Below are 15419 nucleotides of genomic sequence, written 5' to 3'. Positions count from 1 at the left end.
CAAAAATGCCATTTTTTGTAATTTTTAGATTTTTTTTTTTTTTTTTTTAACTAATTTCAACATGAAATGCATTTTTTTTTTTTTTACAAGTAATTATAATGTACACACACCAAGGAATAAGTTTTTCAAAATCAATAAAAATAAAAATAATCCTAAATAATACTTCATATTTTTTCTCACTTTCATACAAATGCTAGCTGTATTTTTTTTTTTTTTACTTTCATCTAAGAAAAAAATTTAACCAAATTATACATTTTGTTTTTAAATACAATTTTCAAAATTTAATTATGGCATCATTTTAGTCATTAAATCACTTGAAGCAAATTACTATAAAACTATAACCAATTTTGTTAAATTAATGTTTTAATCTCTGAAGATTATTAGATGTAAATTGCTTCCAAAATATTTAATTGACATAAGGATAGCTTAAAACTTTTGATAGATTAAATTTCTTAATTAATAAAAAAGGGGTGGGTAAAAAGTTTTAATACTACATATTACATTTTTTTTATTTGAAAAAAAAAAAAAAAAATTTATAGTAAAAGAAAAAGGGTATCAATCATCAAGAAACGCATAAAATATTTAATTTTTATTCATAATTTATCGTAATTAAAAAGCACAAATGGAAATACTTGTCATGGAATGAAAATGTAATTTTCCAAAAATTACGTAAATTGATCAAGTATTTTTTTTTTTTTTTTAACAAGAAAATCCAATTATTTGTGGAAGTGAGGGTGGTGTGTGTGTGTCATTCTGCTATCTTTAATAAATAAAGAGCCTTGTGATTCTACAATCTACTATTAAACACTAAAAATTGTAAACAATTATTTTCTATATAAAAAAAGGATACTTGATCAAGTTACGTTAGTTTTGGAATATGAGGTTTTCAAATCTGTGACTGGTATGTACACCTTACAGATTTTTTCTGTGTTTTCGGTTTCTTAATTAGATTGTCTTTTTCAACAATGATTATTTGAATTTGCAATTTTTGTTGGATTGCTGCATTAAAAGTGCTTATTCAATGTCTATTTTCTCTTGTAATTATTTTTCTACACTATCATTTTTCGTAATAATTTTTTTTTTTTAAATTATTACTAATTTTGGTATGACATATAATTATGTAATTGTCTACTTTCAGAAAATGAACAGTCAGTTGCATCTTCTCGAATTGGCTTGTTCAAGTAAAGCACATCCTCGTACTGTGACGCTGACAAGAGCAACACGTGAAGAAATCTTGCATTTTCTCATCATCGGAGGTTTAGAGAGAGGTGCAGGAATTTTTGTTTCCCAGGTGGAAAAAGGGTCAAAGGCATATGATGCTGGTTTAAAAAGGGGGGATCAGGTCAGTTATTATAATCAACCTTTTTTCTTTTTTTTTGTTCCTTTTCTCTTTTTCTTTATTCTCCTTTTTCCTGTTCCCTCTATTTCTTTTCCCCCCACCTTTTTCCTCTCTTCCTTTTCCTTTTTCCCTTCCCCTTTCCTTCTACCCTTTTTTTTCACCCCTCACTTTTCCTTTTAAACACTATATTACATCACTTTATATTCATCACTATCCAATTGTTTTAATATATTTGCATAAAAATAATCTAACTAGGTTAATCACAGAAAAATAAATTATTAACGCTAGTTCTAAACTAATATCAGTTAAATAAATTAAAAGTAAATACAAAAAAAATGATCAGTTTAAAAAATGATTTGATAAGTTTAATATCTTTTTTGGGGAAAGTGTCTGATGAAATGGATACTGATGCAAACTGATAATCTGGCTGTACCAAGTTATTATCCAGTCTGTGCATAGCATCCTTTTCACTTAGGGATATTGACAACCTTCATGTGGTCCCTCTTGTGACTGCCTCATTTTAGAAACTATCTGAGAAACCAATGCTGACAAAAGAATCAAATCAGTAAAAAAAAAGAAGCTGATTCATATGAATTTATTTTGAAATTTTTTAGATGAGGATTATAATTCGGAGTGTTTTGATTTTATTCAGACTATTATTCTCATCTTGATTGCTATGCTCACAAACTTTTATAACATCTGTCCATCTTTTTCGAATTTGGAAACCGTTTAGTTAAATTTATAGACCTTTGTTAAATTCTGGAACTGAACACATCAATTAATCTATAGAGGTAGATTGTTCTCATTTTGTCAGCTATATGGTAAAATTTTTAGTTCATGTTATTCTTAGTAAGGATTGAACCTTCAGAAGATTATCACTAATCATCAGTTCTAACAATTAGGTCATTGTTCCATGCATATAATTTGGTCGTCCCCCCCCCCCCGTCAAAGGAGGGATTCACTCCCGTTCCTGTTTGTCCATTTTTGTCCATTTACTTTTTTCCCACTTTTTTTGGATTTTTTTTTTAATTTTGCATAAACGTTAGTCATGATGAAAGTAAATTTTTGCCAGAACAGATTTTTCCAGGATACAAGATAACTTTGGTTTGTGCGTGCCCCCCTCCTCCCAACAAGGTCATTATAGGGGTAAAATATCGTTTATTTGTTCACACTTTTCTTAATAACCATGCCTTAGATTTTTTGAAATTTTGCACAAACATTAGTCATGGTGAAAGTAAATTTTTCACTCGTGAAGGGGAAACCCACATGTTCGACTTCTTCAATCTTTTCTAAATGTTTAGTACTGCTACTTTTTAGTATAGAATTACTATTATTTAATAAATTAAGAATATCATAAGAATTGATTTTTAAATGGGAAATAATTTCAAATAGCATCTTTCAGATTTTAAATGAAAGTTCAATCAAACGCACGGGAGGTAAATCCAGATAAAATGTTATCAGTTTTTCTCTCTAAACTCTTCCCATTTTAGAGTATCAAATTATTTTCCTTAATCTCTTTTTTTTTCTGCTGGTTTTATTTTTGTTTATAAACTCTTTGGTTTTCTAATTTTCAGATTTTGGAAGTAAATGGTGTCAATTTTGTTAATATTTCACATTGTAAAGCTCTTGAAACTTTACGGGGAACAACCCACCTTTCTATTACAGTTAAATCAAATCTCTTAGGTGAGTATCTTTTTATTTGATATCAAATAAAAGTTGATTTCTTAGTCTTCTGAACATTTCTAGTATAATATATATACTAGCTGTACTTGTTTCCTGGCACTGCTCGGGGTAAATAGGAAATTGTTAAATAAAAAGAAATATTCTTTTTAAATGAATATATGTAGTTATTTTTATGAAGTCATCAGTAGGAACCTCCATTGCTCACCAGAGAATCAATGATGTCATAATTTTGTGTGTACTTTATGAAGCTGTTTATAGGCATTATTTATTTATGAATAGATCAAAAGCATAAAATATGAATAATGGAAATAACATCTAATTAGAAAGCAATAGGAAACGTTTACTTAAAATTCTATGGTCAGAACTGAACATTTCTAAAGAATGGATTTTGAATCATTTTAATCTTCTAAAAATTATTTTCTAGAATGTTTTTTTATTTATTTTTTTTATTTTTTTTTTATAGCGATTCAACAGAATTCAATGTTTTTTAAACAAAAAATCTCATTAATACATTATAGCATGTATTAATGAGATTTTTTTGTTTCAATTTATATTGAATTTATTTGCATTTTTATATACAAATTCATAGTAAATAATAAATGTAACCTTAGAATAATGTTATAATTTATTGCATAAAATGAAATATGGGTGTTATCAGATACAAAGAAACTATTTTCTTTCATATATTTTTTGAAAATTGTACTTTACATATAAATTAATCAAAATTGAATAAGTATCAAATCTTGTGAAAATCTGACCATTCGTTGAATTTTTGGAGATTTATTAAGCACATGTATATCTGCGCATTAAAACGAGTTGTATTTAATATCACAATATGTAAGAGTAACATATTGTGTGCGTGTTATTGGTAAACAAAGCCGTCCATATTATTGAAAGGTGAGCTGTTCGTTTTTTATGATCTCCTATTCCAAAAACTAATTATGTGCAACTGATAGTCTTGTTGTATTCTTTCATTCCACCAACCAGCAAGAATAAGGGAGCATTTGTTAAAGCTTTAAGCATAATTCAGTATGTATTAAATATGAATATGTGGAAAGTTAAAGAATAAATTATCTACATATAAAAAAAAAAGTTGACCTGAATAAGTGATGATTTTTGGTTACAGATGAGAAGTGAATTGCATCAGGTTGAAAGCCTTTGTTACTCTCTCAGAGGGATTGTATATTTGAGATAGTACACCCATTGAGATAAAAAATAAGAATTATTAAACGGGGACAAAATGTATGAACATGCTCTAGTAGTAACTGTAAATGGTGAGTGTAAAAGTTGTGTATAGAAAATGTTTACTTATTATCCTAGAATGTAAAAACTTATAGCAGAAAAATTACTATTTTATTAATATAGAAAATCGTTACCATTTACTGATATAGAAGGAAGATAGATAGAAATAAGAAAAATTGTTCTATTTTATTAATATAGAAGTAGAAAAGAAAAAAAAAAGATGTAACAGCAGGGCTACCCAACATTGCCTACATCAAAAGTGTAACATATTTTATTAAAATTTCAATCTCCTATCTTTCTCTCTTTTACTTTCTCTTCAGTTTTCTCCCGCCTCCCTTCTTTCTTTTTTGTCCAACCCATTCCTCTCTTTGGACACGCACCTACACATGCTCTACTTGTTTTTATGGATTCCTGGAGCTATGAGTTGGCATAATTGATTAAAATATTAGGGTTATTTCCCTTTAGTCCATAATCTGATTGATCACAACCCCGTTCCTTGTCTGGCAAAATCTGCTCCAATTTAGGATTAAAGAAGGTATAATTTTTTCAAAATTTTAGATATTATTCATACTGGGACAATGCAGATCAAGAAAATTTTCTGGTTATTTGTTTTGTTGTTTTTTCCTTTTAGCTAGGCATACAAGTGTACAGACAACTGCTCTTTATATTATAGATTATATATGGTAATGTCATACAAATATTTTTAATAGTTATTGCACTCTATATTTTGATATTTTTTCTTTATATTATAGATTATATATGGTAATGTCATACAAATATTTTTAATAGTTATTGCACTCTATATTTTGATATTTTTTCTTTATATTATAGATTATATATGGTAATGTCATACAAATATTTTTAATAGTTATTGCACTCTATATTTTGATATTTTTTATTTATAAAGTATAGTCTTCAGTACTAATGTTACATTTTTCACATAAGAAAAACTTATCACTTAATTTCTCTTTTTGTAGAGTTCCGTGAGTTATTAGCTGAGAAGAAACGTCTTAGTAAAGATGAGCCGGTCAAGTATACCGACCATAAGCAGCGGCTTTCCGCCCCTGATTTGGAGGCCTCCTTGGTACCGGCTATCTCATTAACCAAAGAGAAAAAGAATGATAAAAAAGAACGTGGGTTTATGACAATGACTTACAAACCGAAAATTCGCAAAGCTTTGATGAGGATAAATTTTATACCAAAGCTAAACAAGTAAGTTTTTTTTTTTTTTTTTTGTTCACCCCAAGCAAGGCATGTTGCTACTTAGACGTAAGGAACTACTATTTGAGGACAAATCTACAAAAGCACTATGTAGGGAGTGGAACAGTGAGATATCTGTTCTCATTACACTTACATTTTCTGCAGTCATTTTGTACAGTCAAGGAAGCAAGAAAAAGGGAAGGAGTTCCAAAGTCTGGCAGTTTAAAGGGAGAAACTGTTAAAGTATTAATTTTCCAGCATGTAAGGACCTCTACAGTGAAGGGGTGGGATTTTCCTGTTTGTTGAGGATATTTACGTCAGAAGGGTACTACAAGTGCTAAGAGTTCATTAGAGCATACTCCATTAAAGTACTTGTAAAACACAGTGGAGGCAACAGGGTTTGGAGCTTGGTTGATAGTGTGGAACTTATTAGATTGGAGACTGTTTTTTTGAACCATGTCTAAAAGGGAGAGACTAATGGCAAATACATCAATCTAGATGTGACAACAATACTTCATGCATGAGTGAATGGTAGTTTTGTAGAGATACAGGATAATTTCAGGTGTGAGTACTTTTATAGCATAATAGAGAGAGGCTGCCTTCTTTTCAGCAGCCTTGGCAATGTCTTCAATCCTGTCAAGTTGATTTGAATATTTTATTACGGAATTCATAAGAAACAGATTTATAATTTGAATTACTATTCTCATCTTGGTTGTTAAATTCCCATTTATGGCTGGTGTCATCACAGACTTTCTTCAGGTGCATTGTTTCGAACTCTGGAACCTGTAAAGAATTTTGATTTAAAACCTTTCTTCAATCTATAGATATAGATTATTCTCAGTCTGTCAGCCATTACCATGTAGAAATGTTAGTTTATATTATGCTTAGTTATTGCTTGTGGCAAGGATTGAACTTTCAACCTCCAGAAAACTAACTGATTGTATAACTTTCATCCTTAACAAATAATAAAAGCAAACTATGGATAAATATTTGAAAATAAAAAATGGGACAAGGAATGAAAAAATTAAGATAACTGGATTTGGCATTAAATAGGCACTAACCCAAGCAATATCTTAAACTTCATTAAAGAAATAAGAATGTTCAATAAAATGTTACTTCAAACTATCTTAAAAGAATACATAAATAAAAAAAAAATGATTATCCCATCTATAGGATCTTATCTGGCAATTAGATTTTACATTAAATAAGTCATTGATGGTTGATATGCTGTAAAACAAACGAAGAAAAAAATTTAAATTGTTAACCAAGGCTTTTAACCATTGATGTGTATGAGTATTAAACCTGATCTTGTATTGACATGTGGTATTATTACTTTCAGTTATTTTCTATTAGTGGCAGTTTTCTGGAGGTTGAAGGTTCAATCCCTACTTCAGGTGACAATACTTAATGATAACATAAATTAACACTTCTGCTCAGTCATGGCTGACAGAATGGGAACAACTTATCCTTGTGGATTAGACAGAGGTTTCAGTTTGAAATTTTATATAGATTCCTGAGTACAATTAGAAATTTCCCAAGTTCCAAAAAATATACTTAAAGATTGGCTGCTACATCTGACGAAGCGTTGTGAAAATAAAAACCGAGATGCGTCATCTAAATGATACATAATTTTCAATATTTGTATTATTCAGATTAATCGCACAATTGTTCTCATCTTGAGTGTTACCTGCACAACGTTTTGGTCAATGGAACCTCCGACATTTGTCAGATATAAAAATCGCCATGTTTTGGCAAGAAAAAAGAGGTAGCTCTGCACTCAAGGACTCAAATTTTTGGATTCAGTTGGAAGTAAATTTACACAAATTATATGGATTATTAAATTATCAGGGAACCCTAGGAGTATAATTTCTTAGTTATTATGATTAATTTTTAATTAAATCCATCAATTAATTGTAAGTTCTTAGAAACATAATATTTACGAAATTAAGAGGTTGCTGGTTTCAGTATGGTTAATTGCGTGTTATCTGGTTCTTAACCAGATGTAATACTCAAGATGTGAATAATTTTATTTTTCTTTGTTTATCTGCATCATTTTATTTTTCAGTAGTGATAACAGTATGAATCACTCTGATGAAAGTTTATATACGAAACCGTCTCGCAAGTCTTCCACCTCGTCGTCTACCTCCTCCTCTACTGCTGGCATGTCTAGTAATTTGTCTATTAGTAACCCTGACTTATCAGTTTCTGGGTTGAATATTGATGATGCAAAGACAGAATTCCCTGAAAATGTGCTTAAGATTTATCGATCGGATCAATCTTTCAAGTACCTTCCAGTTTTCAAGGTTAGTATCTTCATTTGAATATAAGACTACACATAACCCGTTGAATCAATATTTTTGATACCTTGTTATTAAATCTCTAAATACTACTAAACCTTTGTCACAGTGCACATTTTTCATTTCAAAATTGTTTTAGATGGTGAGAATGCTTAATGATTAGGGAAATCATGAGAAGAATAATGTAAACAATAAAAAATGTGGGTAAGAGATGACACCACAAATTTCATAAATATTTAGAAATTCCAAAGCAAAGTCATAACATACCAATTTCTCTGCCTTTCCTCTTTCCCTCTAGATTATGTATTTCAATATTTATAAAAATATAAAAATTATTTTTTTGATTTTCAAACCGTATGTCTTCAATTCCAATTTAATATTCCATTTAATAATTTTCGTTTTTATTTCATCATAGGAAACTGATGCTAGAACAACTGTTATGCTTGCACTTCAAGAGTTTGGAATCACTGACCCTAGTCGGTAAGTATTCTGCTCAAATATTATTTTACTTTCACTACATCCTAATGTGCATTTAATACTTGAAAACTTGTTTATCCATTTAGTAACTTTGTTTGATATTTAATAGTATTGTTCATATCAAAATTGCCTAGCATTCCTTCAAAACTATGAATTTTCCCCTGGAGAAAAGGTGCTACCCACATGCCTATGCTTTAAATTGACATGTTTTTTAATTATATGTAGAGAAAAAAGACAAATGATGCAAGTTCAAAATAATGAAGACAAATTTCAAATCCAAACATTTAACTGTTTCATAAAATAACTCAAGTCAGGGGAGATAATTATGCTCTTTTTAGGACTCTCAGTTTATACTTATGCTACTTCATCAGGCTGTATGAAGATACCGGATTCCTGATCTAAAATGCATGAAAAACTAATGTTTTTTTCCTTTCCCCATCCAAAACTCAATCATGTTCTGCAAAGTAAAAAACAATTTTCCTTTACAAAACAACCATGAATAAATATATGAAGATGTAAAGAACTTGAAACATAAAATTTTTACAAAAATGATTGGATTATGCATTAAGTAAACATAAAAAAAAGCATCCAAATCTAATTTATGCATAAATTAAATGGAGGAAAATATGCTACAATGGAAAATCAATTAACAAAAATTAGTCTTTTATTGAAGCTGTTCCATCCTTGGCTAACTTTTTGAAAAAATTCCTGACTCTTATTTTTGACCTAGAAATATATTTGCAGAAATTTTTTTTTTTTTTTTTTTTTTTTTTTTTTTTTACTTTTCAAATAAGTTAATTTTTTTCTTTAAATCAAGTTATTTTAATTACACAGTATGAAAATTTATTTTTGCTTTAAATTTCTAATATTTACCATTGCGAATTTTAATTAACCTTTTTCATCCATTTTGCAGGAATTACTGTCTTTGTGAAGTGACAGTTACGCCTGGTGGTTTGACAAAACAAAAAAGGTTACCCGAGCAAATGACTAATCTCCATGAAAAACTCGGCCTAAATAGCAGGTGAGGTCTTTATTATTATGCTTGTTAATTTGTTTGCAAATGCATTTCGAAAATAGAACTAATACTTGTCATTTATGGTGTGAGATGAAAATAAATAATAAACCTGGTTGCAAGTAGTGACTACTCCCAGGCAGCACCATTTCTACACACCAAAGTGGGAGAACCAGTGTTAATCCCTAATAACAGGCACAGATGTTATTAACAACCTCTGTCTCTTTTTTTTCTTTCTTTTTTACCCCACCCACCTGAAAATTTCATTTAATAAATAAAAAAATAAACTTATATATACTGAAAATGCATCATCCATGCTACTTGGAGGAGTATATTTCATTCTGATTCTGAGCAAAGGGAACACAGTAATATTGCAGGAATCTGTTCACACTGGGCAACTTTATTTTATTGCATTTGTTACTTGGAAGTGAAAATAGACACCTATAACATGTATATTTTGAAACTATATTTCCCAGAATACTTCAATTAATATATTTCAATTTGACGAGGAGGGGAGGTGTACCACATTATTGTTGGGTCTGCGTTCATGCTTGACGCCCATAAAAAGAAATACAGTTTACAAAAAATTATTTCTGAAAATTTTCGAAATTAAAAACAAAATAGAAAAAGTAACATTTAATTTTGTGCCTCGACTATAAATTTATTAATATATGTCCCAGTATATCTACTTTATTCAATCAAATCAATATCTGGTACATCTCTAAGCCCCACCCCAAAAGCTGGATAATATAACATTTAAAGATAATGAAAAAGTAATGATATTTTGTGCTAGGAGCAGCAGGTTATAGTGCGACAGTGTTGTTGGCTGTAACGATGATGATGATGATAATGCTGGAAGGAAAGAGCATTGTTAGGAAAGGTTATGGTATCCATTTAATATACATACCCATGTCTTGAGAAAGAAGAAATCTGTTTTATTTCATGATAATTTTTGTTGATATAAATGGTCATTTAAAAAAAAAAAAAAAAAAAAAAAAAAGCTGAAAACCAGATGCTCCCAAATAAAGATATCTGTAAAAAAATGTGAGAAATGGCGCTTTTTGGCGATTTGACTAGTTCATCAGAATAAGCTATCCCTATTAAGAAAAAACAGTTAACCAAATTCTGGGTGGTCAAAATTTATTATTGGGTCACCTGAAATATGAGTCGGATGTTATGAGTTTCTTTGGATAAAGTAAAACAAGATGGTGGAGACAATATCAGGTGTTTATTTATTATTGTCCGGGGAATTTGATCACCCCCAAAAGATAACCAAATTATTTATTTTTTTATTTGTACGAAATTGCACTTGGAAAAAAACCCTGGTTATGCAAATGAAGAATGGATCCTCCCACGTGAGTGATGGTGAAAGGTAGAGACCCAATGGAGGGGTTAGGCAATCTTCTGTCAGGAGTTGCAATCAGATATGCACATTAAGGAAGGCGAAAAGGAAATTTTTATTTTTAGACCGTGAGAATTTCAAAACTTGTCTGAGATTGGTTTTCTGAGAATTGTGAAATGGAATTCTGGGAATTGGAGCTGGGTTAAGCTCAACTGATTCTCAATATAATGAAAGGCAAAAATAGCCTCGAGGACATGCTCTACTAGCTGCCTGACTTAGGACACACTCTGCTAACTACCCAGGGTTTTCACACCAGTCAGGAGAAACCCCCGACTTAAGTCTCACCCTGTTCTAACCCCCTGCATCTACACTGTGCAGAGACAAGCCCCTGGACTTATTGTTATTCACCATAACTTTACTAAAGGAAGCCACCAGTCCTCAGATAATTTCTATTTAGAGTCACAACTTATGAACAATCAGAGTTGGTGAAGACACAGACCAAGCCATTGTAAGAAGAGAACTGAGTACGAAGTCGAAGCGACGTACAGCTGGCCGAAGTAAACAGCGTTGCCACACGTACATAGGGTCATGTACGTTTTGTGTGTTCCGAGAATCTGGGCAGTATTTTCCAGTAACCAGTGATGGTCTGGTCACCTCTGAATTGTCCGCCACTAGACAGAGTTAAGTGTAGCCACTGTGATTTAGGGTTAGTGTGCATTTTCTTGCCTATGTGTAGGACGAGGACCCAGCCAGGGTGGTATTACAATAGTTTCTTATTCAGTCCTGATCAATATTGGGTCTTGTTAATCTATAATATTAGTTTAATTAAATTTCAAAATCATCTCTGGTCAGTTGGTTGTACCATAAATTCCTAGGGGTCATTATCAGTTTTCAGTTTATGAATAGTTTGTCAGCTTTTACCAATTAACAAATGCTGAGCACTGTGGGGTATCCAGCCTATAAAAATCTTGCCTTGATTAAGGAAATGAGTTCCGAAGAAACTGGACCAGCGATTAGCTTGAAAATCAATTTCTAAAAGCTGTCCAATACATGTCAGCTTACAAAACAGATATTAAACTGAATATTATAACAATGATAATGACTATTAAGACTCTTCCCTATAATTTTGGTGGACCAATTGGAAGCTTCTTCTCTCTGCCTCTTTTTGCTTACACTTAAGTCTTCCGCCTTTTTTTTCTCTCTCTCTTCTAGATACTACTTGAAAGACAATATTTGCACCGACACGCTTGTACCAGAAGAAATGATGGGTGAACTTATTAAAGAATCTCAAATTAATTTGCTGCAATTAAATACAATGGAATTGGCATCACAATTGACCCTCTCAGATTTTGAGGTGTTTCGGGAGATTGAGCCCACTGAATATATAGATGACATATTTGGTATTAAATCATTGTTTGGATGCCATAATATACGCAAGTTTGAAGAGGTAAGAAACGTAAAATTTCTTTATTTCTGATTTTAATTCTTTCAATAAAGTTGCTACTTAGAATAAAGCATACAAATTACTATTGCTAGCAGTGATATACCAGTTTTTAAGATGGTCACTGAACTTTATTTTATATATAAAGTTGACCAATTATTTCTGCATGTTCGTCTGTCATGTATAAAAAATAATTAATCAAACATCTACACGGTGTTTCAAAAAATGTACTTCTAATGACCTGTTTTGTGACGTTTGCAAATCCCTTGGTGAGCGTTATCAGTATTGTCTGAACAATATTGTCACGAATTTGAACATTGACGTACATGATTCTTCAATTACATTTGTCTTCTATACCCCCTTGGCCTTTTGGTCAAGATCAAAGTGTAGTATCTGTTCTTCAGATGCTGCACTTCCATTTCTTGTCCTCTTTCGGTGGAGGAGAAATCCTTCACGACTGAGACAATTTTTATGTTTGTACCTTTTCTCCACGTTAAAAAACGACCCTGGTGACTAACTCTGTCCCGTGGGGAGGCATAGTAAATAGGTACATTTGTCTTCTATATTTAAAGCTATTCCATTTCACTATGTTCATAAATAGTGGTTTTATTGTCATTTGAAGTGCCAGTATATTTTTTTAAATTTGCTCTGTCTTTCAAGTAATTTATGTAATATAAGCTGTGAATTTATCTTGGTATTGTTACTATTGTGAAACCATGAAATTCAATAGTACTTTTAAAACCTTTAAACTGATAGGGAGAAAGTAATTTCTAGCTTGAATTAGCATTTAAAGACAAAAATCAGATTTAGTGTTCATTTTGTGCCCTTAAATCAAGTAAATACATTACTTTTACAATATTCCTTCCCATGATGCACCTTGTCTGCAAATTTATTTATATTCAATCTTTTAATAATTGTGAATAATTCAGTGAGATATAAGTAATAAACTAAATAATATATTTAAATATTTGGGATTTTTTAATTTTAAATTTCTAAACAGACGAGATAAGAAACTAAAACAGCTAATGCATGCTGGTTGATTTTTTTTTAATCACAAATTTTTTAATAGGATTTTAAAACTGAACATTATTCATTTTATTTTTAGTTAAATATTTTAAATAAATAATCAATCGATTTTGATATTTTTTAATTTGCCAAATCATTTATTCATATTTAAACATTATAAATTCATAGTTGGATCATAATTTTGTAAAAATGATCTGGGAACATTATTTTAATGTACACTAACTTAAATTGAACCATAGATATAATTTACTGTAGATCATTTATCAAAAAATGAGATTTTAACATTCATTTATACATTTGGTTAAAAGGAAAATATAAATACATTTAATATAACAGACGGATAGAATTTTTAACTAAAAACCTGAAGATAATGAATTTACTTATATCATGACACCGACTTTTCAAGCATGAATTCTTAAAAACTAAATAAGTTTTTATTTACCTTTTTTTCCCTAATCTTCTCCAAGAATAAATTATTCAGGAATTATCCCAAGTTCACAATTAGTAAAAATATTCAAGTGTATTTTTTGTTCTCCTTTTACCAATATCAAGAACGTTTGGCATTCTAGATTTTGAGGCCTATGTAAATTTTGGATTTGAAAATGTTAAGAACTTGAACCTTAATTATTATTTTTTTTTAGTAAAATAATTTGATTTGACATTAAATAACTGGGAAAGCGTAGATATACTGTCATACAATACACTGTATCTATCAGTTCTTCCTTTTATAATATAACAAAATAAAAGCACTCTGACCAGAGAAATGGCATATTAGTATTCAGGTGACGGTCATTTTAATGCATCAACTAGATGTTGTTGACTTAATTATTATTGTCTGTCATCATATTTGTATGATAAAATTAAATTTTTTTTCAGCTTGCTAATCGAGAAATGTTTTGGGTCGTGACTGAAATTTGTAGTGAAACTAATCTTGTCAAAAGGATGAAGATAATCAAACATTTCATTAAAATTGCAAGTAAGTAAAAAAAAACTTTTGTGCTTGTTGCATCTTTATAATTGGCCTTGTCATTCTTATTTGTTTTCTTAAATTACAAACAAGTGTGATTAAATTTACAATAGGTACTTATTGCTTAATTTAATTAATAACCAGCTGGTTTTATCTGCTCTATATCATTTTGCAAAGTTTGTTGCTTGAAATTCTTGAAACATTAATTTAAGAATCATTTTACTCACAAGTTTATTGTAAACACAAGATTAAAACCTTTACATTTATTTACATTAATAAAAATTGACATTCATATAAATTGGTAATTTTAATGCAAATTTATTTTTAATGAGACATCAAGAAATAAAAAGAAAGAAATTAGTTTGCCTGAATGATTACGTTTATGTTTTTTTCCGTTTACTTTTTCACAAAATTTTTGTATTTAAAAAAATTTTAATTAGTAATTTTTTTTATTGAATTAAAAACCATAAACAAACTTGTTGGTCACTATCACTCTGTTCCCTTTTGTGTGAGCTTACTGACAGGAGGGAAATAAAGAGAGAGAAAGTGGTCATTCTCCCCTCTTTCAAAACTCTTTTCTCATATATTTATTTTTGAAGTTAGTTTAATTCAAATTATCTCCCCTGAAAATTACTCAGTAAATATTTTAAGATAGATTTAATAAATATCCTTTTTTTTATTAAATTAATTTAATCACTGTTAATATTGACAAAAATATTGCATATATATGGAAAAATCATATAAAAGTTACAAATATATAATACCAAATTTTAATTTATTATGAATTTTTTGAAAATAGTTATGCACGAGGCATTCAAAGTTCTATCTTAAACCTTCATTTATTCATTTAAATACTCCAAGGGTTAGAGGTGCATGCATTGCTTTATTTTTTACAATTTATTTTTTTCTACTAAAATATTGAAACTAAATTGCATTAGATTTTAATTACCCATTAATTAATCAATTTTTATTAAAATATTTTACAAATCATGCTTAATCATGTTTATGGACACATAATATTTGATAAGTATTTTCTAGATATAAAGAAAACTTTTTGCAATTTTATTAGGAAGGACAATTAAATTGAAGATAATTTTTTTTTCTTTTTAATGTTTTTAATATTGGCTTCTCTCCTGTTACTGAATAAAATTTTCCCAACGAGGATAAATATTCTTACTAAATATAATTTTAAAATTTCATTTTTTTAAAATTTATTAAGGAGTTATTCATTAATTTTTATTAGTGCTATGGCCATCTTTAATATTATAGAAAAACATTAGTGTTATGGCCACTTATCTGTATTTGATAGTGGTTATAAATTTACATCCATCATTGCATTAATTTTGAATTTCATTTTTTCACCTGTTCAATTTCGTAATGTTTTCCATATCAT

At 29.5% G+C, this 15419-nt stretch overlaps 1 protein-coding gene across 17 annotated transcripts in view; it reads left to right on the top strand.

Moving 5' to 3' along the window:
* LOC145259913 (rap guanine nucleotide exchange factor 6-like) overlaps positions 1 to 15419 on the top strand; it is a 917527-nt gene that overhangs the window by 803887 nt on the left and 98221 nt on the right. For 11 of the 17 annotated variants that reach the window (XR_013864228.1, XM_080117856.1, XM_080117865.1 and 8 more), the window contains 8 exons: positions 1139 to 1342; positions 2914 to 3022; positions 5242 to 5476; positions 7530 to 7767; positions 8177 to 8241; positions 9152 to 9259; positions 11805 to 12039; positions 13936 to 14035. Coding sequence is in view for 16 of the 17 variants with exons in the window: in XM_080117856.1 (XP_079973982.1) it covers positions 1139 to 1342; positions 2914 to 3022; positions 5242 to 5476; positions 7530 to 7767; positions 8177 to 8241; positions 9152 to 9259; positions 11805 to 12039; positions 13936 to 14035 (1294 nt within the window). In the remaining variant the exon portion in view is untranslated. The remainder of the gene's footprint in view (positions 1 to 1138; positions 1343 to 2913; positions 3023 to 5241; positions 5477 to 7529; positions 7768 to 8176; positions 8242 to 9151; positions 9260 to 11804; positions 12040 to 13935; positions 14036 to 15419) is intronic. The other 6 variants (XM_080117853.1, XM_080117855.1, XM_080117861.1 and 3 more) reach the window with 1 other exon arrangement.

This window comes from Euprymna scolopes, chromosome 35 (assembly GCF_053919585.1).
Source record: "Euprymna scolopes isolate OS-2025 chromosome 35, ASM5391958v1, whole genome shotgun sequence".
NCBI classification, from domain to species: domain Eukaryota; kingdom Metazoa; phylum Mollusca; class Cephalopoda; order Sepiida; family Sepiolidae; genus Euprymna; species Euprymna scolopes.
The sequence above is the reverse complement of the archived record's forward strand: the minus strand, read 5'-3'. Positions and strand labels throughout refer to the sequence as shown.